Raw genomic sequence first — 21857 nt, 5'->3', positions numbered from 1 at the left:
AAAGGGCAGGAGAAGGCTTATCACCCCAAAATATTCAGTAATTTTTGCAAAGTGCTGGGAGAGGTGCAATGGAGGGTGCAAACAGCCCCACTGCTTTCCTCTTGTGGCATTGGGGTGTTGGGCAGTGTTGGGGTAGCACCGGATTGGGGCTGCTGTGCCACAGCTTGTGCCGCGGGTGGCTCCAGGCGGCTGGGAAAGCGCCTTTGCCACGGCAGCAAGCATCCACCCTTTCAAGTGTCCCCTCTTCCCTCCCCGCTCCTCCCCCCAAAAAATCAATTTGGGTTTATCAGGCAATCCTTAGCCTGCTGTGTTCGGTAGTTATCAGCATTTATTTTATTTCTCTGCGGTTTCAGGGCTGCAGAAGGTGAAGGAGTACTTTCATTAACCAGCAATTGATTTCTTATACATCACTAATACTCTTCCACTTTTGTCTTTGGGAGGACAAAAACCAAAAAGGAACCCAGAAATCAAAAGAACTATTGGTGTGGGTACCCCTCAATAGCAAACAGATGCAGATCAGCCCTCTCTGGCCTCTACTTATTAACCACCTTGGACCCAAAATCTCTTTGGGATGGGACAAGTGAAGGAGGGGACTTGGGGGACATGTGAAGGACTGGCAGCATCTGGGTGAAAGTCAGCTTTCATTTGTCTGTGTGGCGGTGCTGCCGCCTGGGTGAGCTCTAAAAGCAGAGCAGAGATGTTCTCCTTGGCATCCAGTTGTGCCACTTAAAACCACGTACTGCTCGGCAGCCGCTGTTTCAAGCGGCGCGGCTGATGCTGCCTTGCGCAGCCCCATCCGCCACGGGGACAGATGCTCCTCGGGGTGTCCCAGCGCGTGGCTTTGCAGAGGGATGCGACCAACCCTGCGGCTCGGGGCCACACTGGTGGGGTGGCCGGAGGGGGACTGAGTGGCCCTGTCCTTATCACCTTTCTGATGGCTGGAGGGGAGAGGTTTCTCTCCAATTACTCACGTCAGGCTTTTGCCCGTGATTGGAGCTCTGTAAGGGGAGTCACAGGAGGGATTAACACCCAAGAAGAAGGAGCGCTGCTCTCTGCTGGGTACCTAAGCATCATTTACTACAAATAATAATAATAATAATCAAGGTAGGAAGAAGCTTATTTAGTCCTGTCTGCATCTGCATGACATTAGAAACATGCCTCCTTTTCAGTGGAACTGGGTAATGCAATGCCGACGAACGTCCTATCAGCATAATAGTCTTCTCCTAATCTCATTGAAAACAATTAGCAGAGCTCCGGCAATCAAATCAGATGCTGAATTGAAAAACCCTGATGGGATTCTCTTGAAAAATAATGATGGTAATGAATAAAGGATGGGGGATTTTTCACTTACACCTGCAGCATGTTAATAAAATGTGGGTCAGCTCAGAGGTGCAGGACCTTTTATAAGAAGCAAAATAAGTATTGATACTGTTTCTGCCTTAATGTAATGTTTCTGGAGTCAGGGGTTGGGATGAATATTAATAATGTTTGTCTCTTTAGACAGGGCTTTTCATCCACCGTCCTTTTACAAGGGAGATCAGATTTATTATCTCATTCTACAGCTAGAAAGAGAGGGAAAGGAAAGGAAGGGGGCTCATGCAGTTGAGTGGGGTTTGAGGAGGGAAGAGCAGATAATGTTCCCGAATCTAAGTTCATGCCCTAGGCACCATGATCTTTGAGATAGGTCGTAATTCCTGGACTAAACATGGTGTGTTTTACACATATAATGACTTGTTCAGTAGAGATTAAAGCAGCAAAGGGTTTATCTAAGTCCAGAGGAGTGTTGTGGAAGACAAAGACACCTAGTTAAGGAATATCTGGAAACCAGGTGGCCTTTTTTTGTCCTGTAGAGGTTTACGTCCAGCCACAGTCTCCTCTATAAATTAAAAATTGCGTGAAAATTGTCTTTTCTAATCCCATGCTCATACTGTTTGTACCTCCTTGCTGTCTTCTTTACAAATGTGTTTTGTTTGAAGTCCTACAATTATCTGACGCTACATGTATGCTAACTCATTTAGTTTAGTAGATAAGGTCTTTCTTTGCCCAGAATAGTTTAGGGATAGCAAAGGTGTAGATATGAGTGATTTTTGCTCATCTGGCTGTGATGTGTTTTGCCCGATTCACCCATCTCATTCCCACCGTCTCTAGGATGGGGTTCCCAAGCTCTTCAGAGAAACTGTTAGTGAGATTTCTGCTTGTTCTCATGAGTCCTTTTTTGTTCTGTCCTGGATTGAACACTCACTAGTTTTGCCCAGGTCAGGAGGCGGTACCCACCTTGGGCTGCGTGTCTCTGAGGGCATGGGATATATGCAAATATTTGTGAAAGCAGGAGCATCTAATCTCGATCAGCAAGTCATTCCTACTCCCCTTCTCTGATCCATGGTGTCTCCCAGTACCCAAATCACTACTCGTAGGAAGAGCTTGAGTGATGTGACGTCCCCTTCTGACACCTGTAATTACCTCTAGAGGTTTAGTCGGGTCATTACTTCACATTGGTTCTGGGGAGTGATGTAATACTGAGCGATGCTCTCCCAGCTATATTATGCAAGAGGGCAAGTGAGGTGATCATAATTGTTGCTTCAGCCTTTAAAAATCTGTCAAGCCATGAATATTTCATGAACACTTTGGTTGGTGTGCTGGTACACAAGAAATAAAGTATCCGTTATTAATGGGGTAGAGCTGGCCAGAAATTTTCCAGTAGAATTGGTTTTTGTCAATAATTACTCAGTCAACACTACGTTTTCCTGGAGTGTGTTTATTTTTATCAGAATTGTCAATGAAAGATTATCTAAACATACTCTTTTAGAAGCCAAGGTGCCTTGTTGCATCTTTGTCTTTTCACCTCCTCTATTAAATCAACAATATTAGGAATTCTTTTTTTAAGGTTTGGTTATACAGGAAACACTGACTTTTTTTTTAATTCCAGCTCAGACCGAAAGGGAGGTTTGAATCATGCAGCTGCAGGGCAAACGCCCGCACGCAGCTCATCCCGCCTGGCTTCTCTTCCATGGCAAGGCAGAGCTGGGGACCAAAGGATGCAGTGCTGATACAGAGAAACTATAATAGCCCTGTGATGTGTGCAGTAATGTTGTAAGCCCCTGCTCGTCAATGCTTTTTTCTACCAAGAAGCAAGGCAAGAGCTTCTCAACTGCAGTGCTCCATCAGATAGCCTGTCTCCTGCAGGCAATAGGCTGGAGGCATTTTGAATGCCATTTACATAAAATACATCCTTTCCTCTTCCCCCTTGTTATGAATTGCAGTCTCAGAGGTTGCTGGCAGCGTACTGGTTTCAGAGTATATTTTATATCTCCAGCAGACGTGCCGGGAAATATATGGAGGCAGCAAATCCTTACTGGACTTCTGTGTGTGTGTAATAAGAATGAGCAATGACCTGCTGTTTGTTGCAGAAAAACTGATGGGCCTGTGTGTGGCACAAAGGCTTCAGAAGGCAATAATCTTTGCATATTTGGGTTGCACTTGGAACGAATAAGTGGTGAGAAAATAATTGTTAATAGGTCTGAAAGGGAGCTTGAAAAAACCAAATGGGCAAGCTCTGGAAAGGGACTCATGGCGATGGCATTTCCAAGGCTGGGCAAGGGTAGCAGTCCTGGGTATTAACAGGAGTTTGTGCACGAAGTGTGCCTCTGAGGCTGACTGCCACCTGGTACAGCAGCATTGGGAGGTATCAGGATTCAAATCCTGGTTGTGTTTCACACGCATGGGATGTTTCACACTCTGGTGGGCAAGACTGGCTCGGTATTTCCAGAGGACCCACGCTCAGGAGGAGTGCTAAGAGCTCTGGAGGCCTCACCGAGGCTCTGTGATGCACCAGGCACCTGCAGAGCCCTTCCTGGTGGTCCTCAGAGAAGGTCTTTCATGCCTATCCTCTTTTTTGCCCTCTTTATTTCAGAGTTCGCACTTTCCCAAAAGAGTCCCACCTGGGCCACGACACAGTCCGAGCCCTGATGTACTACGCCCTGAAGGTCTGGAGCGACATTACCCCGCTGAATTTCCACGAAGTGGCAGGTAACAATGCCGACATCCAGATAGACTTCTCCAAGGCAGATCACAATGACGGCTATCCCTTTGACGGGCCTGGTGGGACAGTGGCACATGCTTTCTTCCCTGGAGACCATCACACGGCAGGAGACACTCATTTTGACGATGATGAGTATTGGACCTTCCGATCATCAGGTAGGTCAGGGCGGGAGAGCTGCAGCCAAATGCAAAGGCTCCCAGTTGCCCTCTTCTGCTCTGGTGATTAGAGTGGTTTAGCCTTTACTACGCCTTCATCCTGGACTTGGGGATCCCAACACCTTTTTCTGGTTCCCTCCTCAGCATTGCTAGCGAAATGACAACAGCTAGCGTTGAGGACTTTCTACGTTCCTGGAAGCCTCAATGGCATCTCCGTGTTTCTCCCCACCGTATCGGCAGTTGCAGAGCTCCCCATCACCCACCCCCAGTCCCTATCTCTTCTGGGGTGTGGTGTGTGGCTGTTGGAGCTTTTGGATGGGGACTGCATTCTCTGACTTTGGTGTCTTTTGGGTGACTTCACTGCCACATGTCCTGGTTTCCTATTTTTAAAGCATATTTATAAGCTGACCTGCCTGGAAAGGGCTCTGTGGTCTGCAGGGAAAAAGCCCCCTGTGAACACTAGGTTTTTCCTGCCATCTCATGTCTGTTGCCTGATATCAGAATGGTTACAAGTTACAGTTTGTTTTTTTTTTTCTTTTATTTCATCTTGTCTGGCTAGAGCAGAGTTTTAATAAGCAGAGGAGCTTTCAGAAGCGAGTGTTCCTCAGCTGTGTGAGCCATCTGTGGGGATCAGGTCCCCAAACTTTGTGTTGGGCACGTTTTGACACAGTGTCTCCTCTGCGGTCACCAGCTGCTGATTTACTTGTCACGCCACCTCCTCCACCAGCCTCCCAGTGGGCTCCTGCTGCCTCAGCATAATGATTTCGTTTAGACTTAATCATCTTCTCTGAAACCAGCTAATACCTTCTTTCTCCCCGCCCCTCTCCTCCCTGCCCACTAGTTGACCTCCGTCCATCCCCGCTGAGTGTTCATGGGCAGGAGTGTTCACCAGACGTGCTGGAGGAGATCTGGGGTTAAGGCTAAAGGTCTGGACAGGCTGATTCTTCAGGATTCAACCTTCTCCTTGGTTCATGCCGCTGTGCAACCCCAACTGATGTCTCTTATGGGGAAGAAAAAAAAGCAGCAGCTCTGCTCTGCAGACATACAGGGCAGAGGCAAGCGCTGAGATGTGGTAGCTTGCCGTCGCAGATGTGTTATGTGATGAAGTAAGGAGTGGTGCCCTTTTGTAGCTGGTGGTTGGGTACGTTTGTTGTGAAACAGGCTCACGTGGAGGAGCAAGCTCGGGGCCAGCGGCCCTGCAGGGAGGATCCCTCCAAGCACAACCGAGGGATGAGGGGATGAGCCTGACGGTGGGAAAGCTGCCCTCTATTTTGAAGGTCAGAGCTATCCGAGCTTCATCTTTTATTTATTTTGTTCTCCCTAGTGATTAAAAAATAACAACTTGGTAGGTGATATAAAAATATCCCCAAGGTTGTCAGTTTGGCATTAAAATGTCAGAAAGCATATGTCTTGTTCTCTCCTAGTGCCGGGGAAAACAGCACAGGTTATAAAAATCCCGGCTGTTTACAGACACTGTAAATAATAGTCATCCAGGAAAAAGCAGAATTCAGCAAAAATATCCCCCCCAACACCCCGAGCCTGTTGGGAGCGCTAAGGACTGTGCAGAATCCACCACGGCTGCTTCTGCACAACATCTCCTTTGGCCCTGACCAAGGCTCAGGGAACATGGGACTCCCCTGAGCTCCGTGGAGACCTTTCCGACCTTGCTGCCTTTTTATTACACTACTTGCAATCACGATCTTTGTAAGAACCATACTTAAAATTATTGCCACCCTCTGGTATTGCTGTGCAGGGCATTGCTGTGCAGCGTGGGGCAGCAATTGCACGGGTGCTTGGCCCAGCTGGTCTGGGGCTGGGTGGTGGGAATGCACCGAGCAGGATCAGTCCTGTATGGCTCCTGGGAGTACTTCCTCCTTTGCTTTGGCAGCGGTGGTGTAGGTTTGGAAGCAGACATTAACTCCTGTTGAGATCTGGCCCGAGTGTCTGAGGCTCTGGAGAGTATGGGATGGGATGTGTGTGGGTGCAGTGTGAGGCACTAGGGGTTGGATTGCAAATAAGGAAATTTGGGGAAAGAGAATAGAGTAGAGACAGCCCGGACTGAGGAAAAAAAGTCATCAAAGAAGGCATCAAAGTTCAATAAAGTCTCCCTGATGCCCAGTGTGGTGTGGGAGGATCACAGTGTTTGCCTAAGGGAGCAGACCCCAGAACTGCAGCCCCACCTGCACAAGGTGTGGAAGGGGAGAAGACGGGCAAGTCCTCTGGAAACGCGCTGGACGTGGTCACCTGCCCTTTCTGCCCTTTCCTGTCAGGACAGCAGTTAAATGAGCAGGGTCAGTGGCTGATGAGCAGGTGAACGGCTCCGCATTTGTATGCGTGCAGGAAGGCGTTTGTAGTGGATTTGGCCAGGGCAGCAGCGTGCGATGCCAGCATTGTGCAGGCAGGGAAAGCCCAGCAGAGCACCATGGGCAGATGGGCGCTGGCGGGCGCTCACCGGTTCCTTGGCACGTGGCTTTGCTCATTATGATAGCCTTTGACGAGCTTCTGGCTAGCGGCTGCAGAAACTTGGTATTCTGGGCATCGCAAAGACTGTGTCAGCAGCTGCTGCAGGGCAGGCGTGAGGTACGGGAGACGACTGCTCTGGCCCAGCTCCTGAAGCGGCGGTTAGCGGGGATGACGGATGGTTGCGCCGAGGTTGCTGTCTCAGCTGTTTGTCCAGCTCTTTCTCAGGTGCCATCAGTGATCTGGAAATAAGAGGGGTGATCCCTAGGCTTGTGTGGGGCTAAGGACTTGCACTGTGGGCTGATGTCTGGCTTGCTTTCCATTTTCATATGATACACTTCAGTCTCCTTTTTCCAACTAGAGAAAAATGTCTTTTTCAAGCTTCACCTACTCCAAACCGTTTCTTTCCTGTTTATCCAACATATACCTATACTTTCTCTTACAGCCCTTACAGCCCACCCAAACCCCCAAAATACAATCAGCAGGTAGTGACTTTTATTTCAATTTTGTCTTTATTTCCAGATGCGCATGGGATGGACCTATTTGCTGTAGCTGTCCATGAGTTTGGCCATGCCATTGGCTTGACTCACATCTCTGCCATAGAGTCTATCATGAGACCCTACTACCAAGGTCCAGTGGGGGATCCTCTGAAGTATGACCTACCTTATGAGGACAAAGTCCGAATCTGGCAACTCTATGGTAAGTTTGTGTCCCTCACCCAGCTACGGCCCGTTTCCGCCATGGGGCACACTGGAATAGCTGTTTTCTGGGGTGAGTGGAGCTGGTGGGGAGGCTGGTGTACCCCTCTACTGCTTCTTTGTCTTTACGCATAGGAGTCAGGGAATCTGTGTCCCCCACAGCCAAGCCTGAAGTAAGCAAAACCGATGACCATCCTATCCTGCCAGAGCTGCCAGAGAACCGCTCCACTATCCCGTAAGTCGAGTTTGTTTCTTTTCAACTGTCGCTGATGTTCCTGCAAAGGACACCTAGTAGTGAAGCTCCACTCAAGCATCAGTATCTTGCCTGCTCACTCTGGCTTTGGTATTTCCCTCTGGACCTCATGTCTTCTGGAAAACACACACACAGAAAGCGCCCCTTCTTCTTCACGTCTCCTGATCATCTCCTGCATGCACTGTTGCTTTTTTCAAGCAGTATGTGTGGAGACTGGCCAGCCAGCCCACAACTGAAGTGGTTAAGAGCAGGAACAAGTGATAGGTGCTATCTGTCCCTTAGCTAATTTTTGTCATTCAAGGCACATCCAGAAATTCTGTATCATCTTGGAATGCTTTGCATTTTCCTAACACTCAAAATTTTACTTGTGTTAACAGAAATTTGTCCCCATCACCCTTAGGTGAACTCATCCTTGCTGAAATTTTAATCCAGCTTCCTCTGCAGCATCCTGATTTGTGCAAGCATAACTTGCCTAAATCTTTCCATGGTGAGCAACTCCCTAATGTACCTGTGGGGGTGAATATTGGAACAAGTGGACCGATAGCCTGACTCCAACGCAGGTTTTAATTGGCAAAGGACTGCTTACACTGAGTGCCATCAAGCAACCAGCATGCCCTCATTAAGGGAAGTTCTGGATCTAGCTCATTAATAAACGTTGGAGTTACCAAATTGTTTTACTACCAGGGCAGCAGGACAGTTAAAAGAGGAAGGGACACTGAACAAAAAGGCAGGAGTTCATGGTCATGCATATTTTTGCCAGATACCAGCAACGCCCCAGGTGAGAGGAGCAGAGATGGAGCAGGTCACCTTCACCTCCTGCTCTGACCTCATCTGGGGTTTGACCTTGAGGAAGTCACTTCATCTCTCTGTGCCTCAATGCCCCATCTGCAAAGAGGGGATAACAGCACTGAAGCATGAACAACCGGATTACTCCTACAGTAATGGGACCAAGAAGAATATAATCTTGAAAAAACATCCCTGTGCTGCAGTGACTTTTCCCACCTCAGCACCTTCTTCACCCTACTTTGCCCTGCTTGGTGTGACGCCCACAGTACAGAGGTGCTGAGCACCTGCTCTTGGTGGAGGTGTCCCAGCTGCCAGGGGTTGCAGAAAGGCTATGAGGGTCCTAAGGGACCCTTTTCCTTGAACGTGCTGAATGCCATTAGTTATCTTTCTTCCTGTGTAGTTTCTAATGGAGCTTGTCCACGAGGCTCTGTATGGCTGTGTTTTGACCCAGGGACAAGAGCATTTCTCCCTGCTGCTGTAGGAGACTATCATCTCGCACCAGCAGCAGGAGGAGCAGGACACTTCTTCATGCCAACCCCTTCTTCCTGCCCCGTGTATGACTGGGAGGGTGGATGGGGTTCACCTCCACATCTGTCGTTTTGTGCCCAAAGAGGGCTGTAAAGCTGGTGCTGGCAGCCCAGCACAACTCTTCTATCAGCAAATTGGATTTATGCTGCTTTGTCACCCACAGCAGCTTTTCTGTGCGTGTTCCCAGCATCCTCTCCTCGTCCTCCATCAATCATCATTTCTCACTTGGGCTTCATAGCGCTTTTGGTCCTTCATGCTCTGTGCCTTTCCCACCTACATTGTTAAATGCAGCTCAGTATCTCCGCTGCGACTTGCCAGGTGGCTTTCATCACATATCACATGGCATTGTCTCACATGTGGCATCGTCTCCCTGTGTTTGGTCTTGTCTGCCTTCTGCTCTGCAGCTCTGTCACCTCTCACTGGCATTTTGGAGCTCAGCCTCGGAGCAGCAATGTCCCCAGCCACTGGAGCAAAATGCTGCTGCTCGGCTCTTATCCACCACGTGTCCTGCTGCCCGGGGGCAGACGGCTGAGCCGCGCTGTGCCGCTGGGGAGCGGCAAGCCAGCTCTGCCCTCACCAGTTACGCTAGCTGGTAGATGTAGAGTGTGTCCCTGCTTGACTCTCAGCGATGGTCTCCGGTGGCCCAAGGAGCGTGTCTGCCACAAAGCTGTCTTCAGGCTGAGGGTTTCCTAAGCTCGCCTTGGAAATCCCCGTGCACGTGGCTGGGTTTGAGCATGAGAAACGACAGATGGACACAGCCTGTGGTCTTCTGCTGGGGGCTCTGGGGACAGGGGAGATGCGGTCTGTGGGATGGAGGACACGGCCCCTCGCTGCTCACCTGGGCATCTCTCCGCAGGCTGAGGCGGGATGTGCCCAACAGATGCAACACTCACTTCGACGCGGTGGCCCAGATCAGGGGAGAGGCTTTCTTCTTCAAAGGTAAGTGCCCACTGCCGGCGGTCTTTGCGTGCGTCGCCCTGCGGTGATGTTGATGTGACAGTGTAACGCTGCAGCAGCAGTGTTGGACAGGCTGGGGCGGGCGATGAAGATAAGCTGGCTTGTGGTTTGCAGGCTGCAGGGCCCGCAGACCCGGGGAGGCACCTCGCATGCTGCTGACTCCTTTTGGCTCAGATCAAAGGGCTTAGACCTTTAATCAACCGACTAAGGCTGAGGACGGATGATAAGGAAATTTTAATGTCAATGCGAATCCTGCCTCCAGTGCAGAAGGAAACCACCCGGCTCGTGCCCAGTCTATCACAGTGCAGCAGAGGAGGAGGTGCCCATGAAGCCGATGGCTAGGGACATGCAGTGGCACTGCTGGGGGACAGGCAGAGATCACAGCTAAATGGGGACTGAGAGGGAGGAGGAGGAGGAGAAGGGATGTGCTAGAGGTATCCAAAAGGCTGTGCAGTAAATTGACTATTTCTTTTATCCAAAAAGGAGAAAGGCAGCGAAACTGAAACACAATTTATTTTAAAATTATAAAAATGGATATTTTTAAACCCAGCACATAATTAACCTGTGGGACATGCAGCCAAGAGCAGTTGGGCAGCGTGAGCCAGGTTAGGGGTCTGACGGATGGTTGGGAAGGACAGACCAGAGGAGCACCTGCAAGCTGTGCCGGTGGTGGCAAACCCTCCTGCCCACCGCAGTGCACAGCCGATGCGGCGCCCACAAGGGACCTGTGTCCTAACAGCAGGCCAGGCGCATGCCCACATGGCATGTCCTGGGATCTAACGCTTCCCTCTGAAGCAGCCGGGCTGGTGACAATCCAGCACGGCACACCGTACCGCAGTCTGGCCCATCGCATCGCACTGCCCAAGTGAAGAACTAAAATCTGATATTCGCGTTATCGGAGTCAAAATCTGAGTCGGACGAAGGATGAGCAGAGCAACAACAGCTCTCCACTGTTTTTTTTCCTGGATGCCTCCAATTTTCCTTTCCTCCTGTTCTTCACCTTCCCTAATGCTGCTTGCTGTGCATTGCTCAAAGACAACGTGCGTGCAATTGCAGAGCCATCTGGTTCCGTGTCAGCAAACACTTGCTGGCAGTGTGTTCCCAGGGTGCCCGACTGTTGATGAGGATCCCATCGGTGCCTTCTCAGCTGTTCAGAGCCTGTGTAGGCTGGACTACATGGGCTTTCTTTCCCATCTTTCCAAGATGGAAAAATGCCCACCAGGCACTTCTTTCCATCCCTGGCCACCATTTGGCCACCCCAAAGCCATCCAGCGGGGAAGCAGAGGCATGTCCCCCAGGGATCAGGAGCAGCGTCCAGGCACGTATAACCCCTCTGGGTATCAGAGTACGAGTCTCGGGTCATAGGCAAGAATGGCAAAAGGGCTCCAGAGGATTTGATGTTGTCTGCGCCCTCAGGGGAGCACAATACGGAGGCTGTTCCCCTGCGGTATTTGTTCAGATGACGGCTCCAAAAAGCTACAGTGAAGAAGGGAAAATAAGAGACAAGGACCGGTGTCCAGGATAAATGGCTGTCTGTCTTTCAGAGGGGGGAAAAAAAAAGATGAAAACTAAAGAGTAATCCATCTTGGTGTCTATTTTTGGATATATTTATTGTGGGCCAAAATGCAAATGTAAAGAGCACAGTGTCAGTGGGTGGCAGCTGCACGGCTGCCTCCGGAGTGCGGCATCTCCCTCGGAGTCCCCATCGCTGCCACCAAACTGTCCTGGGCACCAAGGAGCGGGGATGTCACCTCTGGGCAGGATTTTAATGATCTCCAGTGATGAGCTCCCTCCATCGATGGACATTTTGTTCTGAGCTGGTCCAGCTGGTTCCCTAGCTGGAGAGCAGCCTCTCCCACCGCGAAGACACCAGGACTGGAACTCCCCAGGGCTCCCAGGCTTGTCATAGCGAAGGCAACGGTGGGTTCTCCGCACTTCCAAAACACCACTTGCTTTGATTTAGATGCCTTGCTACAGACTCCTGAAGTTTTAAAACAACTTTGGCCTCTGTGTGTGTCTGCATAATGCGTGCAGCAATCTTGCCAGCGGCAGCCAAAGTATGAAGAGCGTGGTACACAGCTGGGATCAAAAGCACCTGGTATTAAAGAAAGCAATTGCCTCAACCCATCATCCATATAAAACAAGACACTCGGGACAGCAGGACTTTACCCTTGGCTTTCATCCTGCTCAGTTTGCCACCTTGGCGGGTGGTTTTAAATCAAGCTTTTTAAACAAACACGGGGTTGAGATATTTCATTTTATTATATTTCTGCATGCTAATGGCAGCAATTCCCCCACGGATCTGGCTTTGGCTGATGATTGTCCAAGCAACCACAGCACTTTGGTGAGCAGGCTTGGCCATGACAAAACATGAGCACAGGCAGGCTGGGGCTGTCGTGTTAAGAATTCCTTGCTACTTAGTTGCTATATTTTTTTGCCTTTTCCTGATAGCTTATCAAAAAACCAACTGAACTAACCAACAGCCCAGGCTATGCTGTTTTGAGGGTAGATTTAAAGCTTGCTTGCTGCAGTTGCACACCCGCTGAGCCCATTGCTGGCGGAGGGTTGAAATGTCAAAAGCACTAAGGCTTCCCTCCTTGTCTCAAATGAGCCCAGGGCACTCCGAAGTTCAGATACTTATCTGCTAAAGAAGGAATTATGTCAAGCTGTATTTCCTGTTAAAAAAGTGAAAATCTGGCTTTGTCTAGTGCCTCGCTAATTAGAGATGCAGAGATCATCTTTATTTAATTACATGTGTTTCCATCGATGTACAATGGCCACCAAATTTGAATCCTATTTTTTTTAATGTTCTTAAAAAGAATCTGTAATTATGGCAATTCCTACCACATTTGAATGTATTATTCATTTGTGGGTTTCAGTCAGATAGAGCAAATATGCAAACTGGAGCAGAAGAACAAGAATATGATATAAATCCTTATAATTAGAATAAAACCCCCTCTCTGCAGATGTTTAAGTGTTAGAGTTTCGCCTCCTGCATTACTAGGCTAAGATCCAATTTCCATAAAATTTTAAAAGACGGTGTCACAATCTGCCGGCTCTGGAGAAGGGGCTGAGTGTCGTGAATACAAATCTGAAGACGCATCTTTGGTTTCTATTGCTTATCCTCCCTTGGGAATCCATGCAAGAGCAGATGTAAATAACATGCAATAATTTCTAACAGGCAATAACAAATATGAGACAAAGTTGAGAGTTGGCTCTTAGAGATCTTGCTCCGGCTCAGATCTCACTGTGTGGAACTCTCCAGGGGAAAAAGCAGCATGAAGTGTGCTGCAAAAACTGAGGCTGAGAATCCCAGAGACAGTGCAGAGAGTCAGGTTTTTGAGTTGCCCCTAATATCATTAAGACTCCTCGGGAAATCCCACATAAGGCTCCTTCGGCAGGAGAAAGTTTGGCATCCTTCCCACAGAGGACAAACCTGTTTCCTTTTCCATTACCCAAAATATTCCAGAAATACCCCAAGCCAAACTCTTTTCTAGCCAGGGCAGTGTTGCTACAGGTGCTGGAAGCGTGTTTGCTTACACCACTGGTATGTTCAGCCCCTGGGAGCACCGCAGGATCAAGGTCCCCTGCTTATTCTACACCTCTAGATGGTACCAACCTCCTTAATTGTGCCTCCTTCCCCACCTCAACCCCTTCCAGTTTTATTAATATACTTTCCTCCTCCTCCTCTATTTTCTTACTCTCTTTCTTCATTAAAAAAAACCCTCTGATATTTCCGTGTTTCATTGTAACATCATATGCATTTCTAAATATGAAAGCAGCTGGGCACCCTGTGTGCAGGAAGCTGCGGGTGCTCCAGGAGAGGAGAAATAAGGATGTTTCTTCAGAGGCTCTCACTAAAGGCTGCTGGTGCCTGCTGTAGCTTCAGCCGCTGCCTGGTCCTGCTGGCTCCCGGGAGGTCCCACGCAGAGCAGGGAGAGAGGAGATGAAAGGCTCCTCTCACCGGCTCCGGCTCAGCGGTGCAGCTTCACACTGTGGCCAGGAGTATAACAACTCCAGTGCAATGTCCAGAAGATTATTTTGATCCCAAAAAGGGGATTTCTTCTAATAGCTGCTAGAAATAGAAAGCGCTAGCAGCTGCTGCTGGAAAGCAGGATGCCTCTAATTCATAGCTCCCATCTCACGCGCTTTGCTTTCTGCTGCTGCCACGTGCCTGGCGCTCATCTCCCCCGGCGAAGGTGGGTTGCAGTGTGGTTCAGTAATGTCCAGTCTGTTCCTCCAGGCAAGTACTTCTGGAGACTGACTCGCAATAAGCACTTGGTCTCCCTCCAGCCGGCTCAGATCCACCGTTTCTGGAGGGGCTTGCCGCTCAACCTGGACAGCCTGGACGCGGTCTATGAGCGAACCAGCGACCACAAGATCGTCTTCTTCAAAGGTGAGAGTGAACACAGTGCTGGAGGTAGCACGTGTGATTCCCTGGCGTACCAGGTACCTTGGCAGCGTTTTGACCTCTCCTGCAGGCAGGAGACACCAGCGTCAGCCGTTGAGCATCTCCCAGGGCAGGTCCGAGACCTGTTGTCCATAAGCAAGGCTGGGAGAAACCAGCTCGTAGGGAGGGCAGGGAAAACGTAGCAGAGAAGGTTGTGTGTTCCTTCTTTGGCCTTTTCTCTTTTTGGTATTTGTTGCTGAGAAGAGAAGCAGCAGCAGAGGGGACAAAAACAAAACCTGAAGAGCTTGGTTTTGCTAATTATATTTCTGTTACTATTTTTTTTAATTGAAATAAGTGGTATAATCCTCTCTCTTTATCTAAAATAACTTGCAAGTTTCTTTCAGAAGAGCTGGAGGAAAGCAATTAGCTCTTGCTTCCTATACAAATGTCCAAGTCCCCCACAAACCGTTCGCCTGTGCTGGTTAGATGTTACCCATGTGCTGAATGTCACCCAAGCCCCTGGCAGGCACTAGCTCTTGTTTCAGAAAGGTTGTGCGCTTGAAGAGCTAAATACATCCCAGCCCTCTGTGCTCCCCGGCTGGAAATTGCTTTTTGTCTCTCGACCATTCTGCTCTGAGCGTGGTGCAATTATTGGTTTCAGAAGTGCTGAACCAAGCTCTTCTGAAAGCAATAATTTTGTTTCGATTCCTCCAACAAGGCTGGAGGAATGGCTTACATCCCGCTCAAGCCTCCAAGCTCGCAGAAGCGTTTCCAAGCGCAGCCGAAGCCCTTCCAGGCTGCCCGCGCGCTGAGCACCGCAGAGCCGCGCCAAACCCTGGAACAGCCTGCAAAAGGCTCCGCCGCGTGTTTCCAGCTGCCTCGGGCAGCCAGCCCCGCTCTGCCTTTCCCCTGATCCGGAGGGAATGGGGCCAGCTGGAGCGTGGCAGCCCTTACGCCTGGCACCAGACCCTCCCAGTCAGGTCTGCAGCCCATAGCGGCACTCGCCCGCTTTCTTCCCTTCTTCTTCCCTTCTTCTTCCCTTCTTCTTCCCTTCTTCTTCCCTTCTTCTTCCCTTCTTCTTCCCTTCTTCTTCCCTTCTTCTTCCTTCTTCTTCCCTTCTTCTTCCCTTCTTCTTCCCTTCTTCTTCCCTTCTTCTTCCCTTCTTCTTCCCTTCTTCTTCTTCCCTTCTTCTTCCCTTCTTCTTCCCTTCTTCTTCCCTTCTTCTTCCCTTCTTCTTCCCTTCTTCTTCCCTTCTTCTTCCCTTCTTCTTCCCTTCTTCTTCCCTTCTTCTTCCCTTCTCTCCCTGCTGGGGCCGGACAGAGCTCCGGCAGCACAGGGCCAGGGGCTCCTCCTGGCTGCTTGTGAGGCCAGAATTACAGCTGTGCCACAGCTGGGGTCTTGCCCCTGCAGGGCACAGCGGTCCATGGTCCCGCATGATGTGTGTGTTTAGTCCTGTCTAGCTCCTAAGATTAAACTCAAGATTTTCTTTCCAGCTATAAAATACTGTCTCATTTTCTCTCTCTCCAGCGCTGTTTCATTGATCCCTGGACAGAAACCAAAACACACAAATTACCTTGGCCTCTAAGGTCCTGCTGCTGATACATGGGCATGTATTTAAGTGCCTCTTCAGATTTTCTAGAAAACCGAGGGAGGAAAAAAGCCTGATCTTTAAAATAGTTGTGTGATACCTAAAAGGACACTGCAGGTCCCCAAAGAGACATTGTACAAACAGAAAGACTGTCCCAGTAGCTGGAGGATTATGTAGGAATTGAGAGATCTGGGTTCACTTTCTTGTTTTTCTACAGACCAGGGGCCAGTCATGTCGTGCTTCATTTTTATCAGAAAAAAACCCATATTGACAGTTCTGTCCTGCCCAGGGTAGGGCCGGGGCGGTGGCTGTGTAGGACACTTGAAGAGCAGTGAGCTGCTCAGATGGGATTTGTCCAGCCCCTGTGCATCCTCCTTACATCCCTTAAAATCCACAGGTCCTTCAGCCCGGCTGGCTCTAAAAAGTGTGGCAATTTCTCTTTCAAAGCGGGACTAGACTTTGCTTCTCAGGAGTCAAATAGCAGGCAGAAAGTGCCCGATTTGCCCGCAAAAGCTGCGTGTAACTTTCTGTTTCTTGCAGTTGGATATCAGGCAGAAATCAAAGGGGCAGAAAACCAAATGCCACCACGAAATACATAAAAGTGACAACCGTACTAACGCTGTCGGTGTGTTCATGTCCCAGGACCGTCGCGCTTGCAGCCGTTCAGGAGCAAAGGGGGGCTGTGCTCCATGGAGAGCCTGACACAAAAAAAGCAACTATTCAAAGATCGAGGTTCCCTACCAGGCTGCTGGTATCCTTAAATGCCAAGAGCTCAGCCCTGAGGATTGTCACGGCAACCGATAATGAAACATCAGCTTGTCTGTGGGGGAATGCTGGTTTTGGCTGTGAAACAATTGTGATTTTGCTCTGTGCTTCTTTCCTTTCCACAGGAGACAGATACTGGGTCTTCAAAGACAATAACGTGGAGGAAGGATACCCACGACCGATCTCGGACTTCGGTCTGCCACTGGGAGGAATTGACGCCGCTTTCTCCTGGGCCCACAATGACAAGACTTATTTCTTTAAGGACAATCTGTACTGGTGCTACAACGACCATGAGCGGAGGATGGATCCCGGGTACCCTTCAGAGACCATGCTGTGGAAGGGAATACCAAGCCCTTTAGACGATGCCATGAGGTGGTCAGATGGTGAGTCTATATGCTAGTTCAAAAAACACAAGGAAAAAAAATCAGTGCTTTATTTGCACTTGAGCTATAGCCCCTTCTACCATGCCTGCTGACATAAACTGCTAAGCCCTAGATGGGACGACAGTTCCCAGTGTCTGAAAGCTGAAGAGGGAGGTAGGCTTCCAGCCAGAGCTCCCCGCACTGCTCGCTAAAAGACTTTGTAATTTTCAAGCAGGCAACAAAAATATCCTGGGGGCCTAATAATTTGATTTTATTAAAAGAACACAGTTGATGTTGTTTTGCAGTGATTTTTATCCTAATGTGTGCTGATTTGCTCCTCATTGAATTTGTTGTCATTGGATTTTTAGCTAGATATATGAGGATGTGGACAGTAAATATTTTTAAAGGCAATGTTTTCCCTAGAGTTACGACTTCTTTTCCGAGGATGAGATTTCTCAGTGGTTTCTTCCCCCTGAAAAGACCACAAAAATTTTGTCACAGGAGATGTTTAAAACCAGCCATTTGCTCACAACAAAGTGGCACTTCCAGGTTTTATTTACCGGTGACCTAACAGTTTAATAGCAACAATTAAACCAGGCAGAGGGGAGGGACGTTTCCAGAGGCTTTTCAAGCTGAATTTCCAAAGCTGTTGAGAGTGACCGACCATTCACATGGGTAGGAGTCCTCCATGAGCATGGTACCTGCTTAGAGAATTCACAATCTCCCAGTTCAGAGTGGAAAAAACACTCCTGAGAGCAGAAGGTTCCCAGGGCCCTGCCAGGCTCAGGTTATTTATCTGAACCCGGGGATAGCAGCACGCACCCCAGGTCATTAACAGGTAGGTGAGGTCTTCTTCAGCCTTACCATGCCCTGTTACAAGATTGTCCACTGATGGCTATTGAGAGATGTGTATGGTGTGTCCAGCCATGGATTTACTAGGGTTTTTACCCTGCACACCCTCAGTACCAGGGGGATGCATCTGCTCTAGGACCCACTATAGAAGAGGTGATATCTCGCCACCCGCCTCCCATCTGTTTGGTGGCTCCTGGCTGGTGTGAGAGATCCCAGCCGGGCGTAGCATCATCTTTTTGAGCATCCCACCAGCAGCCGCTGTGCTCCTGCAGTTAGAGAGAGTATTGGCAACAAGCAGTGGGATCGCATGTGCCTCTGCTCCCCAGGGTTCAGCTGAGGTGGGAGCGCTGCTCTGCTGCTCCAAGTGCTCCTGTTCCCTTTCCACTGGGAGAGCGCCCATCGCCGCTCATCTTGCCTTTGGGTTTTGGTCTCTTTGCAGGTGCAAGTTACTTCTTCAGGGGCAAGGAGTACTGGAAAGTGCTGGACAGTGACCTGGAGGCCCAGCCTGGTTATCCCCAGTCCATCGCTAGAGACTGGCTGGTGTGCAGCGACATGCAGTCCGACTCCCCAGAAGCAGCCGGGAGCAGCAGGACTGGGGCACGCTCCAAACCAGGGCAGCATGACGAGAGCCGCTCAGAAAACGGCTACGAGGTCTGCTCCTGTACCTCAGCCTCCCCGTCCCTCCGGGCTTGCCCTGTGCTCAGACTGTCAGCCAGCCTCGTGCTGACGAGCGTGTGGACAGCAACACTGATGTGTGCAGCCCTATGACATCTCATCCCACGGACAAAACAATGCCATGGTGCTCCAGGGAGAGGAGGTGGATACGATCGCGTGATGCTAACTGTTGCAAGCAGAAAAACATTCCTAGGAACATGCCGGTGAAGGGTTTGAATTCTCCATGAGAAATGAACAGTGGGTGGCTTTTTTTTTTTCTTTTTAATTTTAGTTTAAAGGTCTAATAACAGATTTTGAGTTCTGCACCTTCTTATTCCCCCATCCGGTTAAAGATGAGAGCAGCCTAATGTTGAATTTAGAAATGTTCCATAGAAATGTGTTGCTTTGGATGTTTAAACACGGCAGAGGAGGGAGGGGAGAGCTCCTGTGATTGAATGGGACCAGAAGAGATGCTGCTGAGACAGATGGCAACATCCCGGAGGAAAGGCAGCAAGGCTATAGGCAAGAGGTGGTAGTTATATGCTGACACAATGTACGCATCCTATTGGATGTACTAGGTAGAAAGGAACTTTGACTCCACTAAGATTAACTGCAAGGTGATCATTTTACTGTCAAACCTGCTGTGGTCACTGATGTCTCGGTAACCTGTATCAGCTTCTACGGGTCAGAAACACCTTTGCCTTTCAGAAGGCAACGCAGCTTATCTTTGTATCCGAGTCATTTGAATTTAACAATTTCTCTAATAAACCTTGGCTGCCTACACAGAGATCTCCCAGTCCTCTGCCAGACCAAGCCTGCCACCTGCAGTAAGGTGCTGACTACTGAGGCTCGGGAGCAGCCTCACCTCTACGCAAGGAGTAACCCTGCTGAGTGCAGCCAAATGAGATGCAATTACACCCACCACCCCAGCCTAATCGGTGCACATGAACTCCTGCTCTTGGAGTTCCTGTTTCGGGTTGTTTTACGTTTTGGGAGGGATCAAGATGTATCGCATTCATCTGTGACTCTGTCATACCTGGCTGCACTGCGGAGGATGGGCTGGAGGGAGGAGGGATGCTGCACAGTCAGCCTTAAACTCTTCTTGATGCCTCTGCCAGGAGTTTGGAGCGACGGAAGCAAGGTCAAGTGCTGCATTAGGATGTTCCGAGGGGGGGTTTCTCACCGCTAATCCATTTTCTTCAGTATAACTGGGCATCTGAGAGTCCTTGAAAATGGTGAGAGAGAACCTGTGCTAGGAACTGCAATAGAGATGTCAGGAAGGCCAGAGTCCTCCAATCTGGTGTTGTCAAGGGGTGTTAAAGGAGAGGAATGGGCAGCAGCCACTGGGACACACTGTTCTCTGTCCTGCTTCTGTAAAGCTCCTACAGAAATGTCTCTTGCTGCCTCTGCCAGGGCCAGCTCCTTGGGAAGACCCGGCAGCAGGCAGGAAGCCGCAGGCTGTGTCACTGTGGGACCCGAGGCTGCTCCGCTGGCCCTGGTGCCAGCCAGGGCTTTTGCCATGGGGTCGGGCATAACACAAAGCCCTCCGTGGCACAGCGGGAAAGGCAGATGTGCACAGTTGCCTCCTGATAGAAAAAAGGGGTCACCTTGAGTTTCCCCCTCTGCTGTTTGCATTTTTAAATAGTCCCAATCATTCACAGGGTGCAGCTATTTTCAGGACAATGTGCTACAGTGTGATTTTATGGGGCATGAGTCAATGGAAACCTCCCATTAAACCATTAATTATCCTTAAAAAAAAAAAAAATACAACCCAAAAAAACTCAAATGTAGCAGCTCCCTCTGCTGAGTAAAGCTGTTGTTCCCACTGCATCAGTCTTGCTCTGCTCAAGGCAGCTCCTCATCCCATCTCTGCCTGCGGGGCTGAGCAGAGGCTACAGGAGCAGGGTGTTGTGGGCTGCCATCGCGGGAGATGGGATTTTCCTTCGGTTCACATCGCTTTTCTTCCTCTCCCCTCTCGTGTCAAGAAGACACGGCTTGTAGTCCTTGCTAGGGTGACACTGTATGAATGTCAGCATGTTATAGATTTCTCTTGGAGATGAGGCCAGGTAGGAGCACAGCATTTTGGGGAAGACACCCTCTCTCTTCCCCCCCCCCCCCCCCCCTTTTTTTTTTTTTTCCTTCTTCCTCCACAAAAGAACTATCCAGAAGCTGCACCTGAAGGATCAGAGGAGGCAGGGACATGGCTAGCCCTGCTTCCACGGCTTCTCCAGCCCAACCAAGGAGCCTGTTGTGGTGACAAGGACCGGTGGCCCTGCAGCCGTGCTGATGTGGTCACAGTGGTGCTGGGACCCACACTAACGGGATGTCAAGTTAAATGACGTTTATTTAACATGGGTGACTGTGATTTATAAATAAAGCCTGTGGAAAGGCTTTCAATATGCCTTCCTCTACTTCAAGTTATGCATTTTGATGATCAGAAATGGAGCAGGAATCGGGGCTCCGCTGCTGCTGGACAACCCTTGGGGAGGATGGAGAAATGCTGCTGTCTCCTCCTGGCACGTGGCTTCCTTGGCTGTTCCCCCAGCCACTGGCAAAGCTGCCCTGCTGTTGCCGTCAGCTCCGGATGCGGCCGCAGGAGGCTTGAACTCACCCGGGATGGAAATGGTAGCTGGAGCGTTTCCCGTTGAGGTCACCGACCAGCGCAGGGTCGGCTGGGCTGGGGCATTGGGAGCAGATGTCCGTGGCATAAAGACACCATTATAGCTAGCACCCTGGTGCTCAGGGTGCTGCATCGTTCCCCCATGGGGACACAGCAGTCCCGCGTGGGTGAAGCAGTGTGGATCCATCGGTGAAAGGGTTTCATGCTTTACAGACCCAAAGCAGAGAGAGCCCTGTGCCCAGCTGCGGGGGGGGCTGTGAAGGCCACGAGGGCCCCAAGGCTTCCATGCAGTGCCTCTGCAGCCGCCCCTCCGGGCATGGTGTATTCGGAAATCCCCGGACAGTTCCAACCACATTTGCAGATCACTTGTAGGGTAGAGGCAATAGGTGCAAATCACAGCATGAACCTGGTACTTGGGGAACTTAGTCTCTTGGGTTTTCCTCTAAAGCCGGGTTCACCGCCTGTTTTTCTGGGTCTGGGGAGGATGGGACCTGTCTCTGAGAGGGGCTGAGCGGGTGCACAGCCAACTAACGGCGAACATGTGCATGGGCTGGGGGACGTACCGCTGCCGGGGGATGCAGACCCCTCCCGGGGGCACAGAGGAGGTCGGAGGCAGCAGGCCGGGTCTGGGCCAGTGGCCGCAGGAGGACAGCAGAGACGGCCGCTGGCACCCGCTCCTGGCCCCGGAGAGCTCTGCCTGCAGGGGCATAGTCGCGCTTCCTAGCGGCTTAAAATAAGAATGTAATATAA

At 50.0% G+C, this 21857-nt stretch overlaps 1 protein-coding gene across 1 annotated transcript in view; it reads left to right on the top strand.

Moving 5' to 3' along the window:
• Positions 1–19270, top strand: part of MMP17 (matrix metallopeptidase 17) — a 68766-nt gene extending 49496 nt beyond the window's left edge. The window contains exons 4-10 of the mRNA XM_050906937.1: positions 3911–4194; positions 7177–7353; positions 7488–7587; positions 9776–9858; positions 14120–14272; positions 16745–17002; positions 18273–19270. Of these exons, the coding sequence (XP_050762894.1) occupies positions 3911–4194; positions 7177–7353; positions 7488–7587; positions 9776–9858; positions 14120–14272; positions 16745–17002; positions 18273–18601 (1384 nt within the window). The 3' untranslated portion in view covers positions 18602–19270. The remainder of the gene's footprint in view (positions 1–3910; positions 4195–7176; positions 7354–7487; positions 7588–9775; positions 9859–14119; positions 14273–16744; positions 17003–18272) is intronic.
• Positions 19271–21857: the final 2587 nt, after the last annotated feature.

This window comes from Gymnogyps californianus, chromosome 16 (assembly GCF_018139145.2).
Source record: "Gymnogyps californianus isolate 813 chromosome 16, ASM1813914v2, whole genome shotgun sequence".
In the NCBI taxonomy this organism is placed as follows: Eukaryota; Metazoa; Chordata; class Aves; order Accipitriformes; family Cathartidae; genus Gymnogyps; species Gymnogyps californianus.
This window is presented reverse-complemented; position numbering and strand designations above follow the sequence as displayed.